This window comes from Centruroides vittatus, unplaced genomic scaffold, assembly GCF_030686945.1.
Source record: "Centruroides vittatus isolate TY-2023 unplaced genomic scaffold, ASM3068694v2 contig_2726, whole genome shotgun sequence".
NCBI classification, from domain to species: Eukaryota; Metazoa; Arthropoda; class Arachnida; order Scorpiones; family Buthidae; genus Centruroides; species Centruroides vittatus.
The window spans coordinates 613,234-627,091 of NW_027121735.1; the positions used below are offsets into that span (position 1 = coordinate 613,234).

Below are 13,858 nucleotides of genomic sequence, written 5' to 3' on the forward strand. Positions count from 1 at the left end.
GCGAGAAAACAGGGCTTTATGAATCAAGAGGAGGAAGAGGGGGGAAACAGGGCTTTATAAACTAAGAAGAGGCGAGAAAACAGGACTTTATGAACCAAGAGGAGGAGGAGGGAAAACGGGGCTTTATAAATTAAGAAGAGGAGAGAAAACAGGGTTTTATAAGTTGATTGAGAGAAGAGAAAACAGGGCTTTATAAGTTGATTGAGAGAAGAGAAAACAGGGCTTTTTATTAATTAATTGAGATTCGAAAATAGCAGATAGCCTAAATCAGCGGTTCCCAACCTTTTTTTGACCATGGACCACTTTGATTTCATTGTTGTTAGCAGGGACCACAAGTTAAGAAAAATAAATGCTTTAACAGTACTATTATAATAAAAACATAACATTTTTAGTAAAAATTAAATTCAGTTTGTATCAATGTGAAAATAATAATTTAAAATGAATAAAAGTTTTAAATTTTTCGCGGACCATATTTTAGCTCTTGCGGACCACTGGTGGTCCGTGGACCATTGGTTGGGAACCGCTGGCCTAAATCATAAATGGGGTCGGGCCAGATTTTACAAAATTATCAAAATGCAACGGAAGATGCTCGGGAATAAAGGATAAAACAAGACTTTGTATATTCAGATGTATCAATCCTCCTAACATACGCACCTCCCTGAAAAATTTCGGAAATTTTCGACAAAGGACACAGAAGTTATTAAGCTTTGAAGTGTCCCCTACACACACGAACTGTACACACATACACACTAACATCCGTATTCTTCTGTTACGTATAACAGCAGGGAATGTAAAAATATGCCTGATATCTGATGATGCTATTTTATTCGGTCAACAATTAGTTAAATCAGAAATGGGCAACCTTTTTCTACGTAAGGGCCGCATTTCAAAACTTTTGAACTGACGCGGGCCGCACACAAAAGAAAAAAGGGGGAACTGTCGGTAAATCACAATTCTTTATTCATATATAATTATAAATTAGCATATGTATACTTAATATAGCTTCTGGCACCGATTTAAACGTAATATATCGGAAATATTTGGTTACATATTAGTCACCGCTAGTTTTAAATTAGTTTCGATGTGTCTGTTAGCCGGTTTCTTGTTTTAATTTTTACTAAATTCATTGCGAAAAAACTTTTGACAAATATAAGTTGTAGAAAATAATGTTTGAATTTTTGTTGAATATATCATTAAGCTGGGAAATTGATATATTTATTCATATTTTATGCCACGCGAGACGCAAAAAATATTATTGCGGGCCGCATGCGGCCCGAGGGCCGCGGGTTGCTCATCCCTGAGTTAAATGATGATGATTATATAATTACTTATTGTGACATCGTCACCATTCCGGGCTGCAATTCTTAACAACATTTTTAATTTCTTAAAAGTTACGTGACTTCCGGTCCGGAAGTTCGTGTAAGTTAATGGAGAATGGCCCATAAGCATTCCGTACCCGGTATCGATTTTCGTCTATTTAACTCTGTTCTCGAGGTTCGGGAAGAACTGACGGCAACATGAGATAATGGCCGCTGTTTGAAAGTTTTTTTTACAATGGTTAACTAACACTATCTGTATAAAACATTATTTACATTTTTAATTGTTTTACTGATTTTACAGTAAAACCTGTGTAAGCCGGAATCGCATGGTGCCGAATATTTTTTCCAGTTTGGCTGTTTTCCGTTTCATCCAGGTTCCGTTTGGGACAGGTTTTTACTGTATTTATATTATTTTCTATACAATATTTATAAAAAGGGGTTTCGTTTTATTCAGGTTCCGTTTCCGACAAGTTTTTCTTAACATAGAAAATCGTTCCGTTCCGAAGAACTTTTCTCGTTTAGGCAGGTTTCCGTGTTATTCAGGTTAACTGTAGTTATATTATTATTTTCTATAGAACATTTATGAATTCCGTGTAGCTGTAACACATCCCACTTGCGACAACTGTTTCCATTTCCATTTACCTATAAATTATCCTCAACCTACTTTTATATTATTTTTCCTATTTTACATTAAAATAATATAATATAATAAGGATATTTTATATTATACACACGAAAATTTTCTTTATTATATATTATATATATTTGTTCAACTTACAACTCTGCATACCTCCGAGTTACGTAATAAACTATAGATTTTTATTTTGAAACTATCTGATGTGGAATTTCACCAGGAAAATATGACAAATAATGTATTATTAATATAATCTTGCGAAATTTAACATATTTTATTTTATATTTATATATATTTTAATTGACAAAACCAAAAATGTATTAGAGTCGTAAAATAAAGGTTTATGGCTTAATCTAAGATAGCGACTTTCGTCTAATTAATTCAAATTTTTGATAAGTTTAAGATGTTTGAGACCTAATTACTGGTTAGGTTAGCGTCCAGTAGCGTAACCAGTACTTAATTATTATAGATAAGGACCTCCAGGCCCTTTATCTATAATAATTAAGCACAGACATGGCAATGCACTTATACACGCGCCATATATGCTAAGACTGTTCATCCACAATGCGAGTAATTACAAGTACAGGGGTGAATGTAGGTTTGCACGTTCTAATTAGAGACCCCCTGTTAATATCGCTTATGGTTATCGCATGCGACTCCTATACGTCGCTATGCAATAACTACGATTCGTATACGTCGCGATAGTTAGTAAATCGCGTCGCGTAACTCAACGCCACGTGTGCTAGTCCTTGAGGTGTTCTATTGTAAACTTAAACTTATCACATTAAATACATTTAAAAATCTCTGCTTATTTTAAATATTTTCAAGCCATTTAGCAGCGTCAATTCCTTAAATTTTTTTCTATATTTCTTAATATTTATTTTACAAAAATCCAGCGACGACTTACGTAACTTTCCCGATAAGAGTTAAAATTGTGTGTGGTGTCATCTTTTATGAGATTTTATTAAAATATGTTTATGTTATTGATTATTATAAATCGGAAAAAAGCTTAATTTGGAGGGTAGAAATGCTAATAACCAGTAAAATCTTCATTAAGTCCGACTCCACTTGAGATACGACACGCGATCCTCCCTCTATCTTCCTACTTCCTCGACCATTACACAGTGGCGTAGCGAGGGGGTGCAAGGGGGTCTATCATGCACCGGGCGCCACTCGCAGAGGGGCGAGGGGCGTTCAAATAATCTCTAAGACAAACTATATGTGTTTCTGGAGGGTGAAGGAGACGCCAATAAAGTGTCCTGCCCCGGGCGCCAGTTATGTTCCCTACGCCACTGCCATTACACAACAAAATTTAACAGCATCAAAGCCCCTAATACACAAACCTCTCTACCAAATTTCAGATATTTTCGACAAAAGGCATGGGAGTTATTAAGCTTCAAAGTGGATGAACCCCTATTCACATACCTTAACATCCAGTGCGCGTTACATCTTCATGGGACCCGGGCAAATTTAAATTGTACGTGGCAGGCTTTGTACTGTACTGTACATAGGGCTCCCTAGCTCCACGTATAATGTTGGCTTCTGACATTTTTCTTTGGGGGAATTTTTTGGGGAAAAATATCTTATGAACCATTGCTTTGGAGTCCTCCATTGATGGGTGCCCCAGGCAATCGGCCTTTTTGGCCATAGATAACGCGCCACTGTTAACATCATACATATTTTCCTCTGTTACGTGTAACAATATAAAAAGTAATAAATAATATATATATTTTTTTCACATTTCAAGTATATTTCTGATTTCAGTTCTGTGTATTCTCGGGGTGCAGAACTGAAATCTAATGGCTTTTTTTCGGTGACAAATTTGGATTTATTAAATGACATTATTTTAAAATTATTCGTTAATAAATATTTATAATACTTTAAATACAACATTTACTTTTAAATATTTATTATCTACAGTTCAAAATGTTATATTTATGTCGTATAATTTGATGGATGATAAAAGTAATTGCTTCACTACTCCCAGACACTTTTACGTAATACCTCTTTACATTTACACGCTGTATTCTTCTAGCACCATCTGGTTAATGTATTTAACACTAGAATATTTTTAAAAATGAATATTCCAATCGATTTATATTCATTTTAATGTTTAATTTTAACGAAATAATCACAGTTTTACAGTCTCTTCTCGTGTTGAATATCAAAAAAGTGCCTTTTAGTCGCACGAAAAAGCTTGTAAATTGTATATAATACAGGTAAACACAATAGGACTATAAAATATAAAGCCTAAATAAAGTGACGCGTTATAGCTTCATGGGGCCCAGGCAAATTTGAATTAGGGGGCCCCACGTACAATGTTGACTTCAAGCAGTTCTCTTCGAGAGAAATATTTTCTTATAAAAGATCGGTTTGGGGCCCCTGTTGTTGGTGCCCCAGGCAATTTCCCTCTTTGCTCATAGGTTAACGCGTCACCTGACTAAATACCATTGTTTATTCATGTGTGTTTGGGTTCTTAAATATAAAAATTTAAACTAAATACACGAAATATAGTATTGTAAATTACGATACTGCTCACACGTGATAACATATTTTAACTGTTTAGAAATATCTTAATCAAGTATGATTGTGGCCTCAAGGCCGTTTTCGCACGTGCTCCAGACAAAGATCTACCAGTGTTTATGTAGAAAAACTTGATGCACATCTGTTTTAATTTATTTTATTGATTTCATTCACACCGTTTTTATGACTTTCGTTGAGGGATGATGCCCACTTTTGCATCATTGGCTTGAACCCCATCTCGCTTCTTTCAGCCTTTACCGTATTCGGCATGAGATAAATTACTTCACATCTCCCCGATAATCTTTATAAGTGCTAAGTAAGGTTATAAAAAGATATTTTTAACTTTTTATCTGTATTTTTATGGCTTTTACTTTCCTGGTTCTGTTACATAATACAGAGGAAAAGTATGGCAATCGGTCAAAAATGACCCCCTCTTAGATTTTTACATTTTTGCACTCGGAAGCCCTCGAAACGTCAAGAAATGCAAAAGATTGAGGGGTTCTGTATGGATGTTACTGTATGTGTGTGTAGTACGTGTGTGTCAGGGGAGGCACCCTGTTTGAAGCTTGATAACTCCTGTGCTTTTTGTCGAAAATTTCTGAAATTTTGCAGGAAGGTTTGCGTAATGTGGGGATTCATGCCATTAAATTTTGGTGGTTAAAGGTCGAAGAAGCGGGAAGATAAAGGGGGTCGTGTCATATCTCGAGTATGGTGTGATTTAATGACGATTTTACTCGTTATTAGCATTTACAATTTTTTTGTAAAACCTATCCTTACCCTCTCAAAATTAATTTTTTTTGCCATTTTATAATAATTAAAGATATAAAGTTTTTAAAATAAAATATCGTAACAGATGGCGCTACCGAACGTCGCCAGGAATGTTAAGCAACTCGTTGTTGGGTTTTCGTAGAGGGGTAGTTCGAGTAGCGTAACTAGAACCGATACTGAAAGGGGCCCGAGTTAGAACGTGCGAGCGTGCATTCGCCTCCGTACCATTGTGGATGCGTGCTACTAGCCCTGACAATGAAAAATCTTGCAAACTTTGTCCCTAAACTTATTTGATGGGGCCAAGGGCCACCGCATATTGGGGCACGTGCTCCCTCTTTTCGTCTGTGTTACCCTTCTTCTAATCCCCAAGGGAGTCCCAAATTCCATTATCAACAAACAACAGAAAATTCATGACTTCTAGCCTATTCTGTAAATCAGTGGCGTGCCGTCATTGGAAGCGGTGGAAGCGCCGCATCCACCTTCCAATGACCTTCCCTTGTATTTTCTAAAATATAAATTTTCATATTTTAACGTACTTTGAATTAATTAAAATTAATATTTTATTATAACTGCATTATGTATCTTATTAAAAAATTTTATACTATATGTGAAAAAAACGATAAGATTGCTATTGTATATTCGAATGTCAGTGGCGGAATGGAAGCGCTTCCAAGACAGCTTTCAAGGCGAGGATAACTGAATGGTGTAAAGCGGCCAGAGGGCATTGGCGCATGCGCTTTACAGAGCACCAACCTCAGCCGGTTTAGCTGGTGGAAACTACACACGTGTAACGCTTCCAACGATTCTATCCCTTAGCCACTTGGTAGGGAGCTATCTGACTAAGTGAATTGTTTAAGATTTAAAAAATAAAGAGTATTCAATGTTATTTTTATGTACATTTTGTACATTTGTACATTATGCACGTTTTATTGCAAAGTTATATTTAATTACAGTATAAGTAAAAGAAAATTATAATTATATTGACAGATTTTCAGACAAAATCTTTAGAATTTTTATCACTTTTAGATGTTTTTCATAATATTAAAATTATTAACAATTTTTCCGAGCGTATTTTAATTCTTTAAATTAAGTAAATTTTATGGGAAATTTTTTGATTTATCTAAATTACGTAGCGAATCGCAGTATTTATATTCGTGTCCGGACTATATCGACAAGTAACTCTTAAACATAAAACATATAATTAATGTCGATCCGAACAAAGACGTACTAAAAGAATTATATAATTTAATATCATTAATATTTACGGTACCATTTACCGGTGGGTCTGCTGAGCGCAGTTTTTCGACCACGAAGCAAATTCATACATTGGCCAGGAACACTCGGTCAGAGGGAAAAATTGTCGTCGCTAGCGTCGCTTTCGATAGAAAGAGAGCTTTCAAATGCGTTGATGGAGTCGACGACCAGCGACTTTTATGATAAAGTAATTAACGACTTTGCGGAAAAAATCGCCGAATAAAGTTAGTTTATAAAAAATTTTAAAAAGTTTTTCTATCATTGTTTGTATCGTATCAATTTGTATTATGTAGGCCTATGTATTATTTGTATTTTACAACTAAAATACATAAATTGTTTATTTTTGTCATTTCCAGTATTTGTTTAAAACTTTTATGGAAATGTCATGTACCGAACAGGTCTGACCCGTCACGAAAGACGCGGAAAAAACGGTTAATTTAGAGAAAAATTTATTAGTTTAAAAAAACATAAGTAAAAGTCGCTTGTAGTCGGACACCCATTGTTTATATCAAACTGCCAGGCAGAAACCATAAATCGCGGAAGGAATCGTTCTATGATCGCGGAAGATCGAATTTATCTTCGATTTTGACTTTTCTCACTCTCCAGGTAAGAGTCTCGTTACGTTTAGTAACGATGGATCCACCACTAGGGAAGCGTGATTGAGGGAGAACGACCAATCAAAATGGATGAAAGAAAGAACGGAGATTGATATAATCTCCGACAATCGAGGACACCTGGCACTCGGTTAACGTTCCGAATAACCAAAACCCGTGTGTCAACGCGCAAAAAAAAAAAAAAAAAAAATTTCTCGTCTATTGTGCCAACCTGTAACCTGTGCCACTTCGGACTTAGACCGTGTCCCCGACTCCAACGGACAAAGTCTCCCCGTGCCTTACGGACTCGTCAACGCCACTGTCCCGGAGCCACCTTCGATCGACCATCAAAGAACCACATCGACGTCAGGACGTCCGAACGGCTGACTGTCCTAAAGCAAACTATTTTGTACATAGTGTATGTTTATTTTATGTTAAAATAAACGGTTTTTGTCAGATACTTGTCATCTTTGTCTCTACAGCCACCACCTATGTACGAATGGACCCTAGATTATTACTGACGCGCAATTAACTGATTGCCCCTGGAAGTCGGCTTCTTACAGAAACACAGCTTCCCTATCATCAAATGTCACGGCACGCCACTGCTGTAAATATAAAACGATAATTGTCTATTGTCCACCTCAGCTTCATCGCATGTTGACCAAAACTTGACCTTGAAAACAGGGAATGTTCCTTACTTTCTAGACCAAGTTAGTCCCAATTTCAACCGCTGCCATATTGTGAGAGCGCTGGTTGATCCGACGTTTATTCCTAGTTTGAAGCTTGCATAATGTATGGTGCCTTTTTTTATAGTCTGCGAGAGCTACCGAGTAGCCAGGGCCCCTCCCTGTTTACGCTACCGAGTAAGGCCCACTTCCTGTAACAGAGCCGAGCTTGGCATTGTTTATCTCTCTCGCCTTACTACACAGGAAATAATTGGTATCTTCTGATAAACTTCGAATGGTTTTAAATCAATGGTTTTTAAAATCAATTTTTGATCTTTATACAAGAAATTGAAGGTTACGAACAGTGGCAGGGCATGACCTAAATTTGATGTGGGCAAAGTACATCTCGCGAGGCCCTCTGGTGGTGCAAGAAGACGGATTTTATAAAATAAAAAGCAGTTGAAACTGTCAGATTTTAATTCATAAACTATATTCTTTGACTAACATTAAAGAAAATTAAAAAAAAAAGAAAAATTAAAGAAACAGAAATTTCCTGCTTTTAGCCTTACTAAACTCTAATAATTGTTTGGTAATTGAGCTTAGATGCCATATATCAGGGGTGGGCAAGCAAGAGTTCAGTGGGAGCCGAAATGTAGGCTTTGCAAAATGCATGAGAACCGCAGTTCTGTACTGTCGTGGCGGATAGTATGGTAAGGCGCGCGATTTTATTATATAATATAAATATAATATAAAAGAAATATTGAATTTTTTTAATAAACATATTTTCATAAAATTATAAAAATAAAATTGTAAAAATAATAATAAAAAACAGAAATTAACACTTTCAACAAGAGCCGCATGTACTGTACCTCAAAAAGAGACGCATTTGCCCATGTCTGCCATATAGGCCTATGCTTCAATAGATAAAACTGCCAAAGCTGAAAGTCTTTCCTGTCCATAGGCGCAGCTAGAGGGGGACGGTGGGGGCGGCCCGCCCCGGGTGACACCCAGTAGGCCTGTACCTAAAAAAAAATAAAAAGTCAACGGCTCGCCTCCCATGACAGTTTCTTCGCTATGAGGAGACGCCACGAGAGCTCGCACAAGCTGAAAATCTTACTGATTTATTCTATAAATCTAAACTCATACGTCGCGACATCGCATATTCAATATAGCGTTCAAGTTGCTCGAGTGCGAAGATATTACAATTCAACATTGTTTTATAAAAGAGTTAAAAAGGGTGACACCAAGATATCCGCACCGGGTGTCACCCATGCTAGCTACGCCACTGTTCCTGACCCATCGTATTTCTTAAGTAATTTTTTATTGGTTTTAATTTTGAAAAGCTCCTTTCAGCGTAGGCAGTACTTACCGGTATTGTTAACAAAATTCGAACTACAATGTAAATATTTAAGTAAATTTCTTTCAAGTTATTAACTGTTATGTATTGGAGAAGCTGTTTCACATCTTTAATGAAGTTGGGTAAATTTGGGATCATTGTTTGTAATTCCTCATATAATTTGCAAGGTTGGAAGTCACTGCTCTCACCTACTCGCAAGGCTGAGTGTAAATTTTGACAGTTTTTTAATATTTGCTCTTTTGGAATATTTTTTTTAACTTGCTTAGATCATAGAGTAAACCAAATTTTCAAAATGTTGATTTAAAGACATAAATCTCGAATCCATATTGTTTACTATAGAATCAATCATGGTGTTAAAAAAATCTGTTTCATACCGGCTTTTGGGAGACTGTATAGAGTTGATCGCTGCCTTCATAATCGAACATCCTTTTCTTTTTGGTTATCCTTTCATTTTTAAAGTCTCATAACTGCAATTCTTAGTAAATTGACGAGCATCGGACAAGGATTTTTCGAATCCAGCGTTAAAGTAACGTAAACAAAGAATGGGAAATCACCAGCTCTGGCTGGCGGGGATAGCAATGTAACGCCAGCAAATGTTGCTAGACTAAATAAAAACAAATTTGGTATGTCAATATATTTATCGTTTTATGACGAGTAAAATTTTTTCTTTGCGTTCACGGTTTTTAAGTAATGCATAAACCTTCGAGGCGTGAGGCCCCTCGGACGACGAGGCCGTAGGCAATGGCCCACGTCGCCCACCCCTTACGCCGCCTCTTTTTACGAAACATATTCTTGAACATTTTTCATTAAATAATTGCCCAAGTGCGTGTTTAAAGAAGTTTGTCAGGTCATTTTTCAGTGTTATAAATCTTCCTTTATGTGTAATAATATTGACAGGGAAAAGTTTCCTTACATCAATACCACTAAAAATTAGTTAAAGTCACCAGAATACTGTGGTAATCCAGCTTACAGAAGGAGTGGATCCAAATATGGAGGTTCCTCAATATTATGGTTACGTGATCTTCGTTGTTTTGGCTTCGTTTCTAGTAAATCTTTGGCTTGCTGAAAGAGTTTCAATTGCTCGATTTAGATATAACATTCAGGTAGACTCATTAATTCTTATGAATTATTTATATGTATTATTTTACATATTTTACATAATGTAATTTTGTAGAATGCTCATTTTATATTTTTTATTACGATTTTTTCTATGATACAATCTATAAATTAAATACATTAGAGAGCAAACAGGTTTCTTGAATTACGATTCATAAATACAGCAACCATCAACAAATATCTTAATATATGTTTATGGATGACATTTGAGGATATATAGAATCGAGTATTAAGGCGTTGAAGAGCGTTAAAGATGTATAAAATGAGGTGTTTGAAGATCTGAAAGATATTTAGAAATATGAAAATATACTTATGTTCATAAAATAAGCATAATCGCTCAATTCATGGATAGAAGCCCAAGTACAATCCACAGTATGGTTCTCATCGGATTAGAATCTGGAGAAAGTGAGAGGGATCCAATCCCGAGAACATCGTGGAAAAAGAATTTGGAGGTGGAAGTACCATGGTATGGGGATGTCATTATGCTTAATGGTCTCACCGAGCTTCGTGCTTTTACAAGGTGTGCCGTTATTGAAAGAAGGTAGAGAGGAGGTTTTTGAAACCCCACATGAGTGTTGTGGGTGCGGATCTCATTTTCATTCTTATCTAATCTCATACTTTTCGTTTTCTTTGACGATTGCAGCCATATAGGGCTGCATTTAGTGACGGATTATCACACGGGCTCAAGAAGCGCACGCTTGGAACCTCCGTTTGACAGGGCTTCCGAAAGTTAGCAGCTTCAAAAAGACAGGCGAACCTCAGGCAAAGCTACTATCTTCATCTAGACATTTAGAGATTTATTATTAAGGAAACGATTGACCGATCAGTATTTTTTTTAATTAAGTAATAAATTTATTTGATGGCATTACTTGGTATTTAGAACGAAGGGCCTGAAAGCTAGGTTGCACTGGAGGCCCTCCGAGTGCTTGATCAGCCACTGGCTTTGTTAAGGTGGCTGACTACGCTACGAGGGACTTAAGATCGAATATGGACGGGTCGAAAAAACCCTAAGAATATTTGGGGTGTGGTCCGTCCGATTATATCGGGTCGCACTCTCGCACCTCCCGGTCGCTCAATAAGGACCTGGCCGAACCAATAACAAGTTGGCTAAAAAAAGCCCTCTTAATGCCCATAACGCGGAAAGATCTCTCTCCTCTTGGTATCTTGTCCATGTATTGCTTTGCATTATACCATCACGAGTGCACTCATCAATGACTTTTTTGACGGTAAATATATTCTTCGTATGAAACATCAAGATCTGATCCGAATCTCAGAGCGTGCATGGGAGGCTTTAAGGAGACGAGTCTCCATCAAGAACACTCCAAGAAACTTTAAGAGTGAACTTTGCTCTTGAAGCTCCTTTAGTTTTCAATTACTTCGCTGCATAAAGCATACAACAGTGCAATGGCGCGTTAGAGCTTCATAAGGCCCAGGCAAATTCGAATTAGAGGGCCCACTTAGTGCTGACTTCAGGCATTTTTCTTCGGGGAAATATTTTCTTATAAAATATTGATTTGGGCCCCAGACAATTGTCCTTTTTGTCCATAGGATAACATTAAAGAATATAAAGGAAAAAAAATAACATTTCATTCTTATTTATTTTACAGTATCCTGCGATGTACAGCGAAACAAATAATGTATTTAACTGTATGCAACGATCTCACTTAAATTTGTAAGTTATATTTTATTATAATTTCCATAATAACGCAACGTATGGTGATGAAATATATTTGCAGTGTGGAAAATTATCCTTCCTTCCTATCCCTACTCCTATTGGCCGGATTATCGGATCCCGTAAGTAATTTATAATTTAAATATAATTTATTATCATAAAGGTATTTAAAAATATGAATTTATATAAACTTATATAATTAGATTGCAAGTGCAAAGTATGGAGCAATATGGCTTTCAGGAAGAGTGGTTTATGCAATAGGTTATTCAACTGGAGGTAAGTTTCTAGTAAAGGAGAAGGCATTTTTAGAAGTATAATATGGAACGTTTGGCTAATTATAATATGGATTTTATTATTAAATTTTTCTTAGAACCGTGGAAGAGACTTTTTGGCTCCTTTCAATATTTAGGACTGGCAGGTCTGATATATCACACTTACTTAATTGGCAACGAACTTCTGTAAAGGAGGAATTTCTACTCGCTTGTACTTAATTTTTTAGATTTTTTTACGTATAAATTTTAATACGATTATCAAAATATTGTATGTATATTGTGAATTAATTAAGCTGACCCCATTTTCTTATCTTCCAATCAAGTTTTAAGTAGGTTAAGTTGGTCATATCTGTTATATATCGATGCCTCAAAGTTTTATATCATGGTTATAACAAGGTAAAACTCGTATATCGTTAGTATCGAACGTGGCTCACTCGTTAAATTCAAGATTTAATCGAATAAAAACCGGTTATTAACCTAATAAATTTGAAGGTAATTAAAGAAAATGTTCAAAAGCTCAGAAATATCTTATGTCTTTTTTTTAAAAATAAATTAAGTAAATATTTTAAAATATTTAATAAAAATAAAAATTGATAAAATGGAAGGAATTAAGTGCAAGAAAATTAAAGACTAAAGGAAAAATGATAGAAGAAATCATAGGAATTAAGTGTAAAAATTAAGAACTAAATGAAAGGAATTAATAGAAAAAAATCAAGTAATTGAAGGAATTAATAGAAAAATCAAGAAACTTGAAGGAATTGGATGCAAAAACTTAAGGACTAAAATGGAAGGATTTAAATGAAAAATTAAAGGAATTGCACTAAGGAGTAAATGGAGGGAATTAAAGGAAAAAATCAAGAAAAATCGAAAGAATTAAACGGGGAAAATAAAAAAAAGAAAGGAATTGAAGGAATCAGACGTAAAAATTAAGAACTACTTAAAATTAATTATAGGGTTAAACAAAAAAATTAACAGAAGTTAAAGGAATTATATACGAAAATAAAAATTAAAAAATGGAGAAACTAAATGCAAACATTAACAAAATCAAGCAATTAAATGAAAAACTCGAAGAACAAATTGAAGAAATTACATTGAAAGATTGCAGAATAAATCAAAGAACAAGTGGGAGAAATTAAATAAGAAAAATCAGTTAAATTTATAATATAAAAAATAAAATTAGCTTAGAACGAATATATAATCGAGGACATTGGAAATTCTCTTCTGTTTTTTTCCCTATACTTTATCAATTCTTATCGGAAGTTGTATATTAAAATATTTAAAAAATTCCAAAAAATTACGAAATTTCCAATTTTTCCCGATAATTTCCATTTTCAGCTTCCTGTTATCGTAATTTTCGAATAAATTATTTTTAAAATTAACTTTTCCTTTAAATCTTATATACAAAATGAAAGTTTCCTCCTTAGCTTTTGGCACTTAAGGACATTTTTGCTTGTAAAAGACTGAGTTTTATAATAAAAAAAAGCTGTTTTTTTTCAAAATATGTAATTTTTTGCATTAATTTATGCAATAAACTAGTAAAATGTCAATAAAAAACCATTATTTTATTCACATTTTACTACTAAAATGTGAGATTTTTTTAAGTTTCAGCTTATTTATTAATAAAAATTGTTTTTCACTTTAAAAATTTTTTATTTTATTGTGTTTTTTTTTAAATATATTTACCC

At 34.8% G+C, this 13,858-nt stretch overlaps 1 protein-coding gene across 2 annotated transcripts in view; it reads left to right on the top strand.

Annotated features, from left to right (window-relative positions):
- Positions 1 to 12,665, top strand: part of LOC136971822 (glutathione S-transferase 3, mitochondrial-like) — a 36,497-nt gene extending 23,832 nt beyond the window's left edge. The window contains exons 1-5 of one of the 2 annotated variants that reach the window (XM_067266325.1): positions 10,036 to 10,216; positions 11,837 to 11,901; positions 11,966 to 12,023; positions 12,105 to 12,177; positions 12,272 to 12,665. In XM_067266325.1, coding sequence (XP_067122426.1) covers positions 10,103 to 10,216; positions 11,837 to 11,901; positions 11,966 to 12,023; positions 12,105 to 12,177; positions 12,272 to 12,363 — 402 coding nt within the window. In that variant the 5' untranslated portion in view covers positions 10,036 to 10,102 and the 3' untranslated portion in view covers positions 12,364 to 12,665. Of the gene's footprint in view, positions 1 to 10,035; positions 10,217 to 11,836; positions 11,902 to 11,965; positions 12,024 to 12,104; positions 12,178 to 12,271 lie in introns of those variants that run through there. The other variant, XM_067266324.1, reaches the window with a different exon arrangement.
- The last annotated feature ends 1,193 nt before the right edge of the window (positions 12,666 to 13,858 follow it).